Source organism: Oncorhynchus clarkii, chromosome 19 (assembly GCF_045791955.1).
Source record: "Oncorhynchus clarkii lewisi isolate Uvic-CL-2024 chromosome 19, UVic_Ocla_1.0, whole genome shotgun sequence".
Lineage (NCBI taxonomy): Eukaryota > Metazoa > Chordata > Actinopteri > Salmoniformes > Salmonidae > Oncorhynchus > Oncorhynchus clarkii.
This window is the reverse complement of record NC_092165.1, coordinates 17048848-17069079: the sequence shown is the minus strand read 5'-3', so window position 1 is coordinate 17069079 and position 20232 is coordinate 17048848. Positions and strand designations below refer to the sequence as shown.

Here is a 20232-nt window from a genome sequence, read left to right as displayed (position 1 = left end):
TACAAGGAGAAGACTGATCAGAGATGCAGCCAAGAGGCCCATGATCACTCTGGATGAACTGCAGAGATCTACAGCTGAGGTGGGAGACTCTGTCCATAGGACAACAATCAGTCGTATATTGCACAAATCTGGCCTTTATGGAAGAGTGGCAAGAAGAAAGCCATTTCTTAAAGATATCCATAAAAAGTGTTGTTTAAAGTTTGCCACAAGCCACCTGGGAGACACACCAAACATGTGGAAGAAGGTGCTCTGGTCAGATGAAACCAAAATTTAACTTTTTGGCAACAATGCAAAATGTTATGTTTGGCGTAAAAGCAACACAGCTCATCACCCTGAACACACCATCCCCACTGTCAAACATGGTAGTGGCAGCATCATGGTTTGGGCCTGCTTTTCTTCAGCAGGGACAGGGAAGATGGTTAAAATTGATGGGAAGATGGATGGAGCCAAATACAGGACCATTCTGGAAGAAAACCTGATGGAGTCTGCAAAAGACCTGAGACTGGGATGGAGATTTGTCTTCCAACAAGACAATGATCCAAAACATAAAGCAAAATCTACAATGGAATGGTTCAAAAATAAACATATCCAGGTGTTAGAATGGCCAAGTCAAAGTCCAGACCTGAATCCAATCGAGAATCCGTGGAAAGAACTGAAAACTGCTGTTCACAAATGCTCTCCATCCAACCTCACTGAGCTCGAGCTGTTTTGCAAGGAGGAATGGGAAAACATTTCAGTCTCTCGATGTGCAAAACTGATAGAGACATACCCCAAGCGACTTACAGCTGTAATCGCAGCAAAAGGTGGCGCTACAAAGTATTAACTTAAGGGGGCTGAATAATTTTGCACGCCCAATTTTTCAGTTTTTGATTTGTTAAAAAAGTTTGAAATATCCAATAAATGTCGTTCCACTTCATGATTGTGTCCCACTTGTTGTTGATTCTTCACAAAAATATACAGTTTTATATCTTTATGTTTGAAGCCTGAAATGTGGCAAAAGGTCGCAAAGTTCAAGGGGGCCGAATACTTTCGCAAGGCACTGTAAATATGCACATTATTGAACAAAACATACATGTGTTGTGTAACATGATGTCCTATGAGTGTCATCTGATGAAGATCATCAAAGGTTAGTGATTAATTTGATCTCTATTTCTGCTTTTTGTGACTCCTATTTTTGTCTGGAAAAATGGCTGTGTATTTTTTTGACTTGGCTATGATCTAACATAATCATAAGTTGTGCTTTTGCTGTAAAGCATTTTTTAAATCGGACATGATGGGTAGATTAATAAATCCTCTTATGGATAGGGGAGGCGCTAGCGTCTCAACTGGCCAATTGCCAGGGGAAATGCAGAGCGACAGATTCAAATAAAATGCTATAAAATTCAAACTTTCATTAAATCACACATGTAAGATACTCAATTAAAGCTACACTCGTTGTGAATCCAGCCAACATGTCCGATTTTAAAAATGCTTTTCGGCGAAAGCATAAGAAGCTATTATCTGATAGCCTGCAGACATCTGCACCAGCAGTAAACAAAGGAGAAACAAAGGAGCCTGCTACAGGCGCTACACAAAACGCTGAAATAAAATATAAAATATGCATTACCTTTGACGAGCTTCTTTTGTTGGCACTCCAATATGTCCCATAAACATCACAATTGGTCCTTTTGTATGATTAATTCCGTCCATATATATCGAAAATGTCCATTTATGAAGCGCGTTTGATCCAGAAAAAAACAGCTTAGAAAAACACAACGTCACTACAAAATATTTCCAAACTTGCCTATAAACTTGCCAAAATATTTCAAACTACTTTTGTAATACAACGTTAGGTATTTTTAAACGTTAATAATCGATCAATTTGTAGACGGGGCAATCTGTATTCAATACATGAACGAAAAGAAAAAAGCTCTGCTCTTCACATCTTGCGCAACTCACAAAAGTGTCCTCTGTTCCGAGTTGGCCTACTTCCTCATAAGACAAAGGAATAACCTCAACCATATTCCAAAGACTGGCGACATCGTGTGGAAGTGGTAGGAACTGAACATAGGTTCCTATTAAATATCCAATGGCAAAGACAATATAGGGAACAGAGATGGGAAAAAAAGAATTCTGAACAGTTAGTCCTCTGGGTTTTGCCTGCTACATAAGTTCTGTTATACTCACAGATATGATTCAAACAGTTTTAGAAACTTCAGAGTGTTTTCTATCCAAATATATGAATAATATGCATATCTTATATTCTTGGCATGAGCAGCAGGAAGTTGAAATTGGGCAGCTATTTATCCAAAAGTTAAAATTCTGCCCCCATTTGCTGTATTGGACTTGTTATTGTGTGAAAGTTACATATTTCAAAAATATTTTGGAATTCCGCGCGCTGCCTTTTCAGCGGAATGTTGTCGAGGGGTTCCGCTAGTGGAACGCCTGCCCTTGAAATGTTAACAGGCTCAAGCAACCTAAAACCCACATGGTAGCAAACACTAACTAGCAGAAATTGTTAACAAGTTAGAAATGATTTAAACACACTTTGCTGTAGGCTACTATTTACTTGTTAAAAGAAAATTATGTATCTCGAATAAAATACATTCACCCCGCCTAGTATTGTAATCAAAACTTACCAGAAAGCATGTAGTCCTTGGCTCAGACAGTGTAGTAGTGTGGGTTCAATAGCATCTCATTAGTGAGCAAGAAAGATCTTGAGAATCAGCTGTACATGTGATGGAAGAGTGCACTGCACATGTGATGGAATGTGTGCACTGTGCATGCAGAGGGTTGCAATTCTATTGAACTGGGGATAGTTTCACCAAAATATGCCACAAGACCTAGATTTGCCTTGTGTGTATCCCACAAAAACGTTTCACTGTTATAAGCTAACTTTTTTGATGAATTTAAGCAAAATTCCAGTGCTTAACTTCCCACCGGAACCCTAATCATGAGTGTTGGGCCAGTAACCCAAAGGTCGCTGGTTCAATATCCCTGGTTCAATATCCCTGAGGTGAAAAATCTGTAAGAGCATAAGCTAAAAGTCTAAAATGTAAATATGGGTCCGGCCATTTCTGTCTTTTTCTTGTTGCTTAAACAAATCTGGTCTTGAAGAGCAAATACTTGAAAACACAGTACAGTAGAAACACACGGTACCCATATAAAACAGAGAAATCACAACACATGGCAACACAAGCACGCATGCACACACACACGTACCGTGAAGACGGTGGCAATGACAGCGTAGACCAGCAGAGCCTGGACGTTGCCTGTGGCCAACTGCTGTTGGGGTGTTGGGGTGGTACCAGTCTGGTCAGTCAGATTCATCCTGTGGTCCACGTAGAGCCACCACAGAACCCCGGTCCCGCCTGAAACGCACAAGGACGAAACCATTAGGCTACCATTGGGTTCAGGCTAATACTGGGTAAAATGTAGTTTTCTGGTTGTAAACTGGTTTCTGGATGGATATCAGAGAAGAACCAGGTAAAGACTAGTGATGGGTTGTTTGAGAACGGCCGGCTCTTTTCGAACAGCGGAAATTGAATTGCACCTGTTCATTTGGCTTCCTGATTTGCATACTGCTACTACTGCTTTTTGAGCTCCCGACAACAATTATCTGGATATTAGATCTAAAAACATTATCTGGAGATCAGATATAAAAACATTATCTGGAGATCAGATATAAAAACATTATCTGGTGATCAGTTCTAAAAACATTATCTGGAGATCAGTTCTAAATACATTATCTGGAGATCAGATATAAAAACATTATCTGGAGATCAGATCTAAAAACATTATCTGGAGATCAGTTATAAAAACATTTATAAAAACATTATCTGGAGATCAGTTATAAAAACATTATCCGGAGATCAGTTGTAAAAACATTATCTGGAGATCAGCTATAAAAACATTATCTGGAGATCAGTTATAAAAACATTATCTGGAGATCAGTTATAAAAACATTATCCGGAGATCAGTTATAAAAACATTATCCGGAGATCAGTTATAAAAACATTATCCGGAGATCAGTTATAAAAACATTATCTGGAGATCAGTTATTAAAACATTATCCGGAGATCAGTTATAAAAACATTATCTGGAGATCAGATATAAAAACATTATCCGGAGATCAGTTATAAAAACATTATCCAGAGATTGGTTATAAAAACATTATCTGGAGATCAGATATAAAAACATTATCTGGAGATCAGATATAAAAACATTATCTGGAGATCAGATATAAAAACGTTATCCGGAGATCAGTTCTAAAAACATTATCTGGAGATCAGTTCTAAAAACATTATCTGGAGATCAGTTCTAAAAACATTATCTGGAGATCAGTTCTAAAAACATTATCTGGAGATCAGTTCTAAAAACATTATCTGGAGATCAGTTCTAAAAACATTTATAAAAACATTATCCAGAGATCAGTTATAAAAACATTATCCGGAGATCAGATATAAAACATTATCTGGAGATCAGATCTAAAACATTATCCGGAGATCAGTTATAAAAACATTATCCAGAGATCGGTTATAAAAGCATTATCCGGAGATCAGTTATAAAACATTATCTGGAGATCAGTTATAAAAACATTATCCGGAGATCAGTTGTAAAAACATTATCTGCAGATGGGAATTCCTTACAGCAGGGACAGTAGATAGTGAGGAGAAAGCTTCATTCTGGTCCATGCTCAATTTTTGCAGTGTGTTTTTGCAAGCAATCTGATTTCGTGAGGTAACATTGATTTGAACTCACATTTCACAATCTGACATAATGCTAGGCGACCGTTTAGGCTTTACAATAGAAATGTGGTTTTTCAAACCTTTTTTAAGCACTACAGAATGAAGGAAGAGACGTTTGGGAGCCAAATGAACGGCTCGTTTTAGGTGAGTGGAGCCAAAAGATCCGGCTCACCGAAAAGACTCGGAAGGCCCATCACTAGTAAAGACGTCTCTTTCATGACATCACTGAGACGTCGGTAAGAGGGAAGCTTACCTAAAGAGCCCAGAACCACGAGGGCTGTGAGCATCCAGACCAGCACGACAGAGATGTAGCGAATCACCACCATCAGGATTATGGAGAGGACTAGAGACAGAGGGGATAGAAATAAAAGAGACGAAACGATGCTATTGTCATGACATAAAAATGCCTTATTATTGTATAACGCTACGATTCTTGCTGCTATATTTATTGAAACACAAGGCTGATGTTTCGTGTAAATTTAAGGGGGAGGGGGGACTACTTATTTTGGATGCCAGCGCTCTACAGTGCGACCTTTTTACTTGCATTATGCGCTTAAATATTTTGCTGTGCGACCTGGCATTTTTATTTAGGAGCACCAGTGCGCCTAGAATGAAAATCACCCAGATGATAATTGTTGCAATGACTAGGCGACTTCACTGTACTGCAGCCCGAGTGCCATGGGGCATACACTGAGCGCAGATTCACGACTGTCATGCTTCCACTATTACTGCAAAGAAAACGGCTTGTTACCTCAAATATTCTCCACTGTGCTCCGAATTTCTTTGTGTGCTCCTAAACGTTTCTAGTTTTTTTTTTTAAGTCGGCATGGAGCCCTGGATGCCGTCAGATCTCCAGGAGACATTTCCTGTTATCATTTCCTGACCCCGTCTCAGGAAAGGCAACTTTCTAGGGGGAGAGCAGAGGCCTCTGAGGCACAATAAAATCAAGCAGTATACAGAGAGCGAGAGAAGTTATTTAGGATATGCACTATTATGCTTTAGGAGGCTATACGGACAGGTAGAACATAAAACGCCACTTTAGAATGCACAGTACCTAGAGCCAGCACACAGAGGCCCATGATAATCTCCTTGCTGGCCATCACCCCGGCGATGACCCTGTGCAGCATGCTGTTGTCACTGACGAAGGTGACGAAGGCCTCAGCGAACTGGGCATAGCAGGAGATGTCCACGGGGGTACAGCGGTGGAACACCGGGAGAGACTTACTGCACAAGGGGAGAGGATGGGGAAAATGGTATCGTCAACATAAGTCTCACTAGTGTCATTATATTTACTCGCTGTTGACTTGACACTGGTAAAAGGACTGTGTACCTTGGTGGCACGGGGAGTTTGGGGCACTTTTTGGATCTCTCTCCGTGGCTTGGATACCTGGAGACTGGAATGTCGTATGAGCAGAGCTCCGATCCTATGTAAAAGTGGAGAAATAGGAAGTAAACTTTGTGCAATTGATTTTCACCAATTACCAATGGAATAAATGCATACGGTACGGATTAGAGCAGGAAGAACTCTCACCATTTTGCAGTGCAAACTTTTTGACGTCAGTGTACGTCTTGAGCTCTCTGTCTGGACACCTGGACACACAGAGGGCCATGGACTTGATCTTCCTGTTCAGGATGTCAATGTTGCAGGGGTCCAGGAAGAAGACATACCTGGGAAAGGTCAAAGAACAGGACCTCAATAAGGATGGAGGGAAGTATAAAAACGTCCTGAAAAGAGGGAGATGGAATGTATTTGCCAATGGCCCAAGTCAAGTAAGACGGAACTAAACATCTGCACATTTGAGTGACATCCTTGAATGTTGGAAAATGTACGGTTCCATCTTGCAATACAATAAACTGCATATTGTCCCAAGTATATTTTCATAGTGGACTTTTTGACTAGGTAGGTTGTGTAAAATGTTGAAGTGGGATAGAGCTTAGCAAACAGTCAAATCTCTGAAGCCAAAACGCCCCTGCTGCTCCCTCAGTCAAAACGTCAATGGGCAACCAGCCCAGCTTAAGAAACAAAGCCCATTGTCTCATTGGAACTGTTCCTAGAGACTGCGAGAATGGAAACTTACTGGACTGAATGTATGAACAATTTATTAGAATATCTTCCCAAAAAAAAGAACATGGACATGAATTAATGCAAAACATTGTTGCACTCAGGCTACATGTGAAATGGCACCCTATTCCCTAGTGGACTATTATTGACCACCAGCTCTGGTCAAAAAGAGTGCATTATATAGAGAATAGGGTGCCATTTCAGACCCACATCAGTTTTTTCTGACCACAAGTAACAAGAAGTGAGTATAGTAACATTTAGAGTAAAGTGTCTTACAGTAATGAACTGTGCTGGCAAACTGAATAAGCAAAAAGGCGGGGGGGGGGGCCTGAATGCTGATTGGCTGACAGCCGTGGTATATCAGACCGTGTACCACGGGTATGACAAAACAGTTATGTTTACTGCTCTAATTACGTTGGTAACCCGTTTATAATAGCAATAAGACACCTCAGGGGTTTGTGGTATATGGCCAATATACCACGGCTAAGGGTTGTTCTATCGCATGGCACAACAAGGAGTGTCTGGATACAGCCCTTAGCTGTGGTATATTGGCCATATACCACAAACCCCTGAGGTGTCTTATTCTATTATAAACGGGTTACCAACGTAATTAGAGCAGTAAACATAACTGTTTTGTCATACCCGTGGTACACGGTCTGATATACCACGGCTGTCAGCCAATCAATATTCAGGGCTCCCAGTTTATAATCCTCTGTAACCCAATGATCTCACTAGTTAAGCCATCAACAGAACAAATGAGCATCGAGGCTTTAACAGGCCTTGCATCAGATGAGCAAGAGAGTATAAGTGGCAAACTGGATTACCAAATTACAAGATCCATGTTTGTGCACCAGTAATGTTAAACTACCACAACAAAGGCTTGTCAATTGTGGGAAGGAAGGGGGAGAGGAGCTAGCCTGGTTAAATCACACTGAACAATGGTGAAGGTCGTGTTCTGTCTGGTTTAACCAGGCTAGGAGAGAGGAGTCAAAACCTGCTGAGCCTACATTGTCATGGGAGTGGAAAGCTCAACCAAAACATTGTTATTACTTTGCTATTCCATGATAGGCTAATAACTGGTGAGCATCCATCTCGAGATGATCCACATTTCCAACGCGACTTACTTATTGTCGGTCTGATCCCGGCCACTGAGTTCGACCCCCTCGATCTTCCCGTTCTTCTGACCGCAGGTGTTACCGTAGCTGTCGTAGCCAGAGATGAGCCTGGATGCAGCTCCCGTGGAAATGGAGAAACCAGCGATACAGGCCTACCGGGGAAGCAGCTTCCATTAATAACAACATGATCATCATCACCACCACCATCATCATGATGACAATGCACAAAACAATATCAGGGTAGAGCTGAACTACGCTGGTAATTATAATAATCAGTATATAACGCCATGTACTAAATGACCCATCGAATAACCTTCGCGAACCATAAACAGTGTAATTTTATTCCATACATGCAATCGAACAGAATAGGTGCCAAACAATGTACCACTATGCCTCATGTGGTTGGATTGACCAGTGTGCTTCATTTTATCATATGTCATTACAGTTAACAGTGCCAGTCCTATATAATGTCCGCTTACTGAAAAAAAAAAGAGAGATCAATAAGATCTGCATGTGCTCAATGTAAGCCCGAGTAAAGTGTTGCACACTCAGCATGGGGCGCGTTTGAGTGGCAAGGCGAAAGCAGCCGTCTGTAGACTGAAGTCGACGAGTAAATTCTGGGCAGGTACATATGCACCGACAGATTTTTTTGTTGTTGCAGCGTATGGGACATGCTCTGTTTGCCATTACTTCACGCCCTTGTACCTTCCTCATTGTTATTTGTGATTGCGCAACATAGACTTGTAACAGATGTGACTAAATGGAGTCCAAGGTTCTTGCTGCATGGTAATTGATTGCAGGTCAGCATCAGTAGAGGCCGCTGTGTGTTTCTTTCATTCTCAGCCTTTATGTTGCTTGTCAGTAAGCAGAATTTGATTAAGTCGCATGAAGGAGGAAACGCTCACTGTACAGAAACGTATTAGACTATACATGTACCAGTGTATCAGTTCAAATAAGTTACTCGGGGAAACAATATGCCAAACAGTCATATGCACTTGGTATTGACCCCATGACTGGTGTCTGGGGTACTTGCTTATTAAGGGATGGTTTCCCGAACACACATTAATTGCCAGTGTAGAAAACATCTTACAATTGTAATAAGCCTGTGTGTAGCTGGTGTAGAGGAGTCAGGAGTAGGACAGCAGATATGAGTAATCAACGTAATATTTACTCAAATATATTCTCAAATTCAACACAAATAAACGAGCCCACAATAACGGGCCGTATTACATACAAACAATCACTCACAAACAAACATGGGGGAACAGAGGGTTAAATAATGAACAAGTCATTGGGGAATTGAAACCAGGTGTTTAAAACAAAGACAAAACAAATGGAAAATGAAAAGTGGATGGGCGATGGCTAGAAGGCCGGTGACCGCCGAACGCCGCCCGGACAAGGAGAGGGACCGACTTCCGGCGGAAGTCGTGACAACAATGACCCATGTGTAGCCTACAATACGTATTCAATTGTATTCACACTAAATATACACCCAACAAGTTTGAATTTGTTTGGTGACAACAATATTACAGACAAGACATGTTGTAGGCTATGACATGGGACACAACATTACAGTAATATTTAAATAAACCCATTAGCTGTATTGTCAGCAAGTAGGATATTTAATTTATTTATATTAGAAATGTGGATCACGTGTAGGCCTATGCAATTAGATTGTAAGGATGTAAGGACAAAGATCTATTTAAGCTCTAAATAGTTATCCACACAAAATAGTCCATGTGTATTGGTAATAACCAATGATAAGTGGCAACATCAACAATTGAATAGCATGTAGTGCCTTTTGCTTCCAACAAAACAGAAGGTTGTCTCCCACAATGCTTTGGTTCTGACTTCAAGTTGCAGTTGGTGAGGACAGAGAGGAAAGAAGCGAAGCGAGAGGGATAACTGGGCCCAAAGTCTGTCGTCTCCAGCAGGTGGCGTTTTTGTCGAGGTTAATGAGTGTCAAATTTCATTTAAAAAATGTATTGCTTATTTGCTCTAATATAATTGTTGTCATGATTAGGTTGTTATTTTTTGGGTGTTCAACCTTTATAACTTGGCAAGTCAGTTAAGAACAAACTCCTTTTTACAATGACAGCCAAGGAACAATGGGTTAACTGCCTCGTTCAGGGGCAAAACTACAGATTTTTACCTTGTCAGCTCAGGGATTCGATCTAGCAACCTTTCGGTTACGGGCCCAACGCTCTAACCACTAAGCAACCTGCCACTGATACTGATATAAATAGGACACCATACATCCCAGCAACTTTGAGAACAAACTATCAGAGTTATGCCTGGTCGTTACTAGTTAACACAGCCACAAAGTCATAAACCCTGCCTATTTCTACAATTTAACTTCTCCAAATGTGATTTTAAACCTAACCACACTGCTAACATTATGCCTAACCCTAAACCTTACATGTGGACCAAAATGCAAATGTTTGTTTTCATGAATTTTTACGATACACTTTGTGGCTGTGGTAACTAATGAAAAAAGTTGTGCCTGGTCGCACGCGTATCTGCCCTCTCATTGGCTAGAATGGTCCCGTCTGATCTGATTATCTAGTCAATATAACGGATAATCTGTGGTGAGGAGCGACTGCAATCGAAAGATCATGACCTTTGATCACATGGTTGTTGTAAAAGTCATGCAGTCGACATGTAGTCCCAAATCGAACAATGTTTATAATAACGCTACACACTTTGAAAGGCGGTGACCAAAATTAGTCAAAGTCTTGACGAAAGTGATCAGCTCGAACGCGCCCATGGTCATCTACAAAGAAACCACAGCAAACTCACCATTCCCGTACAGAACAATGCGAATATGATGAGCCATGGAATATCCGTGCAGCTTCGATCCTCCAATGGTTTCCACTCGCGCTGCTTTTGCTAACAAATAAAAGTTGGAAACAACCAAATTCGTCATCTGTGAACGCCTGGTGCATGCACAACACTGGTTTAACCTGGCGTGCCCCCCCCCCCCCCCTTAGTCAGTGCTAACACACAGAAATACTGTATACTATTTGCCTAAATAACTTACTTTCACCTAAATTAACATGAAAGCGTTTATTTTAGACACGGAAGTAGTCCGTTGTTTAAGTGTAAACAACTATAGTTAATTACATACAGTACAGACAACGCCGCGAAAGATCTGCAAGACAGTCGATAACAACTTGTTCGTTTTTGTAGCTAAATGGGTATGTTACCCCAAACAGATAATGTTAGCAACTAGTTTGGAACATCTAAAAATGTCTAGCTAGCTAGTAACAAACGTTTTGTCTTAAATATCCCTAAACCCGATTACCTCTGAACTGCCACAGCATCCCATTGTTGACAGGCGATTTAGGGAGTGACTGGAACTTCCAAAACACAAAAAGTGCCTGCAAAACTTCCTTGCCTGTAACACTGCGCTTGTAAACAGATTAGATGCAAGGATGTGTATGCACATGCGATGAACTTTTTCCTTGTGAACGAGGCGAAAGTGTCACTGCAATCATACGTTTTTTTTTAAATATTATTTTATGGCACTGAAACGCTTTCACTGTAGGCTAAACTTTGGATGCAATCCTGAAAACCCATAGACATTAAAACAGTGAAAACCCCAATGAGTTTACTGCAGACATTCACCTATTGTCGGATAAAAGTTTATGGAAATAAATATGTTTCTATTAAAATGCATGTTATTTTGACATGAATGCAAGTTGCAGAATTTGCTAACTGCTTCAGATAAAACATGCTTTGTTTTATTGTATTTTGACGTGTTGGGGTGTTAGTGGACACAGTACACTTTTGTTATCCAGGAAACAAATGTGCTTTTGTTTGTCTTGGAACATAAAAACCTTCAGCTACTACAGAGCATAAAAAAAGCACCATAAACTTCCACCAGAACCTCAGTGACAATGGCACATTCTCTGACCATCCAGAGCCATTTGTAATGAGCATATCCAAATCATCTGACAATTCAGTGTGAAATGGAATTCTAATCCCACTGCCCTGAGTGATGCCAGTATCTCATGATTTGATTCTGAAGCATAGCACTCTAATCTGTGATGATTCACACACACAAACATCGCCCGGTTGCTGTCTTCTGCTATTAGAATGTTAATATTTTAATATTTATTTTCTCTTTGGAAAATGACAGGAGTGTCAAGGAGTTAAAATTTTTTGTTTATATATATATATTTTTTAATTATTATTCATTATACAAAATTATCAACAACGTACATCCCTACATCTGACATGTCTCACAAAACAAAACAAGTATGAACAAGAGAATATTAAATATAAAAAAATGCAAGTGAAGATTGTATTCATTCAGAAAAAAATCTCATTATAATGATTCAGGAAGATGTCATTCTTTTTGTTATTTACTATGGATAATGTCTTAACAAGATTATTCAATTCAACCCACAATATTTGTCATTTTGGTATCGAATTCTGGCATTTTTGTTTGTGTATAAAGTATTTGGCAACAATATTTTTGTTTTTAAATCACAATTTCAATGGTCTTGTTATCATTGCAATAGTAACATACTATATCCTTCATGTCAAAAACATGAGTAGTGTTCAAAAAGGTAAATAAGTATTCTGTAACGTTTTCTCAAAACTCTATCACAGGTTTACATTTATAGAAGAAGTGAGTCACTTTATTTTTTTCGCAGAAAAGGCAGATATCATTCATATAAACAAATTTGGACAAAATATAAATACATGGATATATCTTATGTAGAATCTTAAAGTGTACCTCCTTAAATAAGTTTGGTATACAATATTTGTAAGGCATCAACCAAGCTTTTTTCCCCCAGACTATGTCAGGAATAAGCATGTTTCAGAAACGTTTTACTCTAGGCAAAAGTTGGTTCCGTGAACGGAAAATGTTTCTTATACATTTGTTGTTACAACAAGATTTCTCAAGTTAAGCCCGCGCCTTCTATACTGAGTTCTGGATCAACTCTGTGATCATCACCAAAGCTAAGACGAGTTTTAATTCATGTCGGAACTGCTTTGATCACAGACATAAACTCTCTGAAAGGTGTTGGAAACTCATTCAATGTTATAAGTTGTTAATATGAAATAATATTACCCCTGTTGTCGAAAACATCAAGAACAAAGTCAATATTCCTCTCATGCCAGCTAGGGTAGAACAATGATTTATTCCTTACAGTTACAGTGCATTTGGGAAGTATTCAGACACCTTGACTTTTTCCACATTTTGCTACGGTACAGCTTTATTCTAAAATTGATTAAATTATATTTTTTCCTCAACAATCTACACACAATACCCTATAATACCCCATAAAGTCAAACAGAAATACCTTATTTACACTCGAAATACCTTATTTAGACTCGAAATTGAGCTCATATTCATCCGGTTTCCATTGATCACCCTTGAGATGTTTCTACAACTTGATTGGAGTCCACCTGTGTTAAATTCAATTGATTGGACATGAATTGGAAAGGCACACACTTGTCTATGTAAGGTTCCACAGTTGACAGTGCATGTCATTGCAAAAACCAAGCCAAAAGGTCGAAGGAATGGTTCGTAGAGCTCCGAGTCAGGATTGTATCGAGGCACAGATCTGGAGAAGGGTACAACAATTGTCTGCAGCATTGAAGGTCCCCAAGAACACAGTGGCCTCCATTATTCTTAAATGGAAGAAGTTTGAAACCACCAAGACTCTTCCTGGAGCTGGCCGCCCAGCCAAACTGAGCAATCGGGGGAGAAGGCACTTGGTCAGGGAGATGACCAAGAACCCGATGGTCACTCTGACAGAGCTCCAGAGTTCCTCTGTGGAGATGGGAGAACCTTCCAGAAGGACAACCATCTCTTTAGCACTCAACCAATTAGGCCTTTATGGTAGAGTGGCCTGACGGAGGCCAATCCTCAGTAAAAGGAACATGACAGCCCATGAGAACCAAGATTGAACTCTTTGGCCTGAATACCAAGTGTCATGTCTGGAAGAAACTTGGCACCATCCCTACTTTAAAGCATGGTGGTGGCAGCATCATGCTGTGGGCATGTTTTGCAGTGGCAGTGACTGGGAGACTAGTCCGGATCAAGGGAAAGATTAATGGAGCAAAGTACAGAGAGATCCTTGATGAAAACCTGCTCCAGAGCACTCAGAACCTCCGACTGGGGTGACAGGACAATAACCCTAAGCACACAGCCAAGCCAACGCTGGAGTGGCTTGGGGACAAGTCTCTGAATGTCCTTGAGTGGCCCAGCCAGGGTCTGGACTTGTACCCGATCAAACATCTCTGGAGAGACCTGAAAATAGCGGTGCAGCGATGCTCCCTGTCCAACCTGACATATTTCGAGAGGATCTGCAGAGAAGAATGGGAGAAACTCCCCAAATACAGGTGTGCCAAGGTTGTAGCCTCATACCCAAGAAGACTCAAGGCTGTAATCGCTGTCAAAGGTGCTTAGACAAAGTACTTAATAAAGGGTCCGAATACTTATGTAAATGTTATTTTTCAGTTATTTTTTTTTGTAAAATTACAAAAATGTATAAAAATCTGTTTTTGCTTTGTCATTATGGGGTATTGTGTGTAGATTTATGAGGACAATTGTTTTTGTAGTACATTTTAGAATAAGACTAACATAACAAAATGTGGAAAAAGTCAAGGGGTCTGAATACTTTCCGAATGTACTGTATGTCTGAATTATTCCACAAAAGAGCGTTATGTGGGGAAACGTTGTGCAGGAAACATATTTTCCAGGACATTAAAGCTTGTTGGTGAAACCTAGCCAATTTAGCAGGTAATCTTTCAGGAATATCATTACATTTCAGTAAAAAAATTAAAACATTCCAACTTATTGAACACATTGTTTGGAATGAAATACCAAACAGTTCGAACTACTAATTTTAAAAATTACTCTCTCCAGAAATAAGTCTCTCACTGTTGCCGCCTGCTTCCGACCCCCCTCAGCTCCCAGCTGTGCCCTGGACACCATTTGTGAATTGATCGCACCCCATCTAGCTTCAGAGTTTGTTCTGTTAGGTGACCTAAACTGGGATATGCTTAACACCCCGGCAGTCCTACAATCTAAGCTAGATGCCCTCAATCTCACACAAATCATCAAGGAACCCACCAGGTACAACCCTAAATCTGTAAACAAGGGCACCCTCATAGACGTCATCCTGACCAACTGGCTGTCTTCAACCAGGATCTCAGCGATCACTGCCTCATTGCCTGTATCCGCTACGGATCTGCAGTCAAACGACCACTCCTCATCACTGTCAAACGCTCCCTAAAACACTTCTGTGAGCAGGCCTTTCTAATCGACCTGGCCCGGGTATCCTGGAAGGATATTGACCTCATCCCGTCAGTCGAGGATGCCTGGTCATTCTTTAAAAGTAACTTCCTCACCATTTTAGAAAAGCATGCTCCGTTCAAAAAATGCAGAACTAAGAACAGATGGTTCACTCCAGACCTGACTGCCCTCGACCAGCACACAAACATCCTGTGGCGGACTGCAATAGCATCGAATAGTCCCCGCGATATGCAACTGTTCAGGGAAGTCAGGAACCAATACACGCAGTCAGTCAGGAAAGCAAAGGCCAGCTTCTTCAGGCAGAAATTTGCATCCTGTAGCTCTAACTCCAAAAAGTTCTGGGACACTGTGAAGTCCAGGGAGAACAAGAGCACCTCCTCCCAGCTGCCCACTGCACTGAGGCTAGGTAACACGGTCACCACCGATAAATCCATGATTATCGAAAACTTCAACAAGCATTTCTCAACGGCTGGCCATGCCTTCCTCCTGGCTACTCCAACCTCGGCCAACAGCTCCGCTCCCCCCGCAGCTACTCGCCCAAGCCTCTCCAGGTTCTCCTCTACCCCAATCCAGATAGCAGATGTTCTGAAAGAGCTGCAAAACCTGGACCGATACAAATCAGCTTGACAATCTGGACCCTCTATTTCTGAAACTATCCGCCGCCATTGTCGCCTCACCTTTTACCAGCCTGTTCAACCTCTCTTTCATATCGTCTGAGATCCCCAAGGATTGGAAAGCTGCCACAGTCATCCCCCTCTTCAAAGGGGGAGACACCCTGGACCCAAACTGTTACAGACCTATATGCATCCTGCCCTGCCTATCTAAGGTCTTCGAAAGCCAAGTCAACAAACAGGTCACTGACCATCTCGAATCCCACCGTACCTTCTCCGCTGTGCAATCTGGTTTCCGAGCCGGTCACGGGTGCACCTCAGCCACGCTCAAGGTACTAAACGATATCATAACCGCCATCGATAAAAGACAGTACTGTGCAGCCGTCTTCATCGACCTTGCCAAGGCTTTCGACTCTGTCAATCACCATATTCTTATCGGCAGACTCAGTGGCCTCGGTTTTTCTGATGACTGCCTTGCCTGGTTCACCAACTACTTTGCAGACAGAGTTCAGTGTGTCAAATCGGAGGGCATGCTGTCCGGTCCTCTGGCAGTCTCTATGGGGGTGCCACAGGGTTTAATTCTCGGGCCGACTCTCTCTCTGTATATATCAATGATGTTGCTCTTGCTGCGGGCGATTCCCTGATCCACCTCTACGCAGACGACACCATTCTGTATACTTCCGGCCCGTCCTTGGACACTGTGCTATCTAACCTCCAAACGAGCTTCAATGCCATACAACACTCCTTCCGTGGCCTCCAACTGCTCTTAAACGCTAGTAAAACTAAATGCATGCTTTTCAACCGTTCGCTGCCTGCACCCGCACGCCCGACTAGCATCACCACCCTGGATGGTTCCGACCTAGAATATGTGGACATCTATAAGTACCTAGGTGTCTGGCTAGACTGTAAACTCTCCTTCCAGACTCATATCAAACATCTCCAATGTAAAATCAAATCTAGAGTCGGCTTTCTATTCCGCAACAAAGCCTCCTTCACTCACGCCGCCAAACTTACCCTAGTAAAACTGACTATCCTACCGATCCTCAACTTCGGCGATGTCATCTACAAAATAGCTTCCAATACTCTACTCAGCAAACTGGATGCAGTTTATCACAGTGCCATCCGTTTTGTTACTAAAGCACCTTATACCACCCACCACTGCGACCTGTATGCTCTAGTCGGCTGGCCCTCGCTACATATTCGTCGCCAGACCCACTGGCTCCAGGTCATCTACAAGTCCATGCTAGGTAAAGCTCCGCCTTATCTCAGTTCACTGGTCACAATGGCAACACCCACCCGTAGCACGCGCTCCAACAGGTGTATCTCACTGATCATCCCTAAAGCCAACACCTCATTTGGCCGCCTTTCGTTCCAGTTCTCTGCTGCCTGTGACTGGAACGAATTGCAAAAATCGCTGAAGTTGGAGACTTTTATCTCCCTCACCAACTTCAAACATCTGCTATCTGAGCAGCTAAACGATCGCTGCAGCTGTACATAGTCTATCGGTAAATAGCCCACCCAATTTTACCTACCTCATCCCCATACTGTTTCTATTTATTTACTTTTCTGCTCTTTTGCACACCAATATCTTTCCAATATCTCAATACCTGTACATGACCATCTGATAATTTATCACTCCAGTGTTAATCTGCAAAATTGTAATTATTCACCTACCTCCTCATGCCTTTTGCACACAATGTATATAGACTCTATTTTTTTTCTACTGTGTTATTGACTTGTTAATTGTTTACTCCATGTGTAACTCTGTGTTGTCTGTTCACACTGCTATGCTTTATCTTGGCCAGCTCGCAGTTGCAAATGAGAACTTGTTCTCAACTAGCCTACCTGGTTAAATAAAGGTGAAAAAATAAAAAAAATAAAAAAAATGGATTCTGTATTGACCAAACATCTTTTCAACAAATTGATCTTGAACATGTTATTTATGTCAACAAAATCCAACACTTCCAGACCTCCTTCAGATCTTTTATTTGAGAGGACTGACTTTTTAAGTTTGTGAGACTTATTTTTCCAGATGAAGTCAAGAAATGTCTTGTTGATCTCTTTACAGGTAGAGGGATTAGATAGATCCCTTTGTAGCCAACTATTAACTATATTATTGGTTTTCTTCATTTTAGGAGAGGAATTCATATGTTGTCTGACTAAGTGTTTTTTTGATAGAAGTATTCCTAAATATTTAATAATGCATCATTCATTTGCGTGCTGTTATAGATGTTATGTTTTTCTCTTTTCAAGTGCAAAGAAATAACTGATGCTTCTTTCCCCCTCTTCAATCCATTTTGCTCGTGATCTGCGAAAAGCACCCAGATCCTATTAAAACTGTTCTAACTCTAGTTGTAAAGATTTAAACACAGACTCTTCTTCTTGAGATGGGTGATCTTTCTTTAGAAAACCGTCGAGCTTGCTCATCAAATCTTTTCCTCTAAGGTTCGTCAGGTTCTTCAGCTCTATGGCACGTTTAATGGCTACAACTCCGACCATCTACTTTCATGACTCGAGTCTGTTTGTGCAAAAATATATATATTTGATGTTTCCAATGAAAATAGGATCTTTAAGAAGTGTGTTGTTTCATTTTCAAAATCCCGGATGACCTTTTTAGATTTTTTTTACTAGCCTGTAACGAATAGCTAAAAAGGCTGGTACCCGACTAACACAAACACGGTGACATCACCAAATAGAATACAAACGGACACTCAATCTACTAGCTCAATTCATCCATCTCTTATTCACAGATCTAGAACAGCATATGAGATTTTGCAATGACCTGTAGGCTCGTGGCAAAGCATGCAAAATGTTGAGATACCGGAGTGTCTCAGATATCACCAGGTACCACTGTCCTTGCCGGTAACACCAGTGACATGTCGATAAAGCCAGTGACAATCAATAAAACCACAAACTTTTTCTCCAGGCAATGTTTTATAAAACCCTCAACAATTATATTAAAAAAGACTTATTAGCATTTGATTACTGTTTCAATATTGTAATCACATAATATAACTTTTCTTCTGATAGATAATGGTGAAATGAGGTGCTGCTGAAAAGCGTTAGACTCTATACAGACAACCCGGGGATGCTGACCCACACCGCAGAGCAGCCTACCTTAAGCAAAAACACCAGACTTACTTAAAGGATTTAGAGAGTCAAAAAATAAAGAGAGTGAAGGATCTCACAGAAAGGGAATAAAAGACAGGCGAACCCAGTACTGCAAGGTCAGAATTAAGACAATGTGTCTGTAGGAAGACATATCTGTATCTACAGAGTTACTTAAAGGGATAGTTCACCCAAATTACAAAATGACATGTTGGTTTCCTTACCATGTCTATGGACAAGGTATAACAGAAAACCATGCTGTTGTTTACCTGGCCACTGTTTCAAATGCCATTCCCTGGTATTATACTGGAGGTTGAAGAACATAATGTCAAAGTAAATTGCATGAGCAGGAATGGTGTCAACAAGTTCTACAGGCCAAGCCCAAAGAGATGATATCAACTGGGGATGACCAGATTGTTTGTCTGATGCCAGAGCCGCTGCCAGTGAACAAAATATCAGTTCAAATGTGTCACAGTATCTGGAAGTACTTGGAGGAGCACTTGACTGTGTGAAAGTGGCAGATGTGAACTGGCTACTAGTGAAGAAGCCGTCTGCAGCTAGGAAGCAATGGCGATTGGCTCAGAGATGATAAGAGATGGACGCGACACAATAACATGTAAAAGTGAAGAACAATGCAGGATACATTCCATGAACATGTTTTACTGCGTACAAAATGTTTGTATCAGTGTGGTTAGGAAAACAGTTTTAGTTAGTGTTTCTAATGTTCTAGTGGGCATGTTTTATATGCTTGCATGACAATGTTGTGATATGAAAGATACATTTTAGTCTAGGCTTCATCTTTTGGTCTTAATCTTTGACCAATAACCCTAATTGTATTGTTCAGATTAAATCAACCCTTTTTATGAAATCTGAAATGATTTGTAATTAAAAAATATGACCAATAAATTGGTCAAATTTGTTTGAAATAATCTTGTGTTTGTCATTGGTTTCACATTGTGTCACTGGTGTTACATTGTGTCACTGGTGTTATGTTGCATCACTGGTATTACTGTATGGTATATTGGTGTTCTGGCATCAGAGTTGCCCAATTTAATTGAATATGGGTTTTGTATCTACCTAACTGTTGCTACATTCATTAGTAAACATTTTAAGGATATGATCCTTCAATTTTGATGACTCAAACTCAATCATTTCTAATGTTAGAAAATGGAAATGGAAAAATGTCAGACAATAGAACTTTACACATGCATGTTTAAAGTACATTATTATCTTTAACCTTTTCTGTCTTTGATTATATATGCAAATTAAAGACTGAAATTACATTCTAGAAAGCCTGAATTGTCATCTAAAATATAGGTAACACCAGTGACAA

The 20232-nt window shown here is 40.7% G+C and overlaps 2 protein-coding genes across 4 annotated transcripts in view; one reads left to right on the top strand and one right to left on the bottom strand.

The window, feature by feature from the left end:
• LOC139374876 (choline transporter-like protein 1) overlaps positions 1–11412 on the bottom strand; it is a 39009-nt gene extending 27597 nt beyond the window's left edge. Inside the window, exons 1-8 of one of the 2 annotated variants that reach the window (XM_071116060.1) lie at positions 11209–11412; positions 10704–10793; positions 7914–8056; positions 6259–6395; positions 6058–6151; positions 5782–5951; positions 4981–5070; positions 3202–3350 (exon numbers count right to left, since the gene is read on the bottom strand). In XM_071116060.1, coding sequence (XP_070972161.1) covers positions 3202–3350; positions 4981–5070; positions 5782–5951; positions 6058–6151; positions 6259–6395; positions 7914–8056; positions 10704–10793; positions 11209–11352 — 1017 coding nt within the window. In that variant the 5' untranslated portion in view covers positions 11353–11412. The remainder of the gene's footprint in view (positions 1–3201; positions 3351–4980; positions 5071–5781; positions 5952–6057; positions 6152–6258; positions 6396–7913; positions 8057–10703; positions 10794–11208) is intronic. The other variant, XM_071116059.1, reaches the window with a different exon arrangement.
• Positions 1–20232, top strand: part of LOC139374877 (E3 ubiquitin-protein ligase TRIM21-like) — a 155271-nt gene that overhangs the window by 37560 nt on the left and 97479 nt on the right. The gene's annotated exons all lie outside the window — the stretch shown is intronic.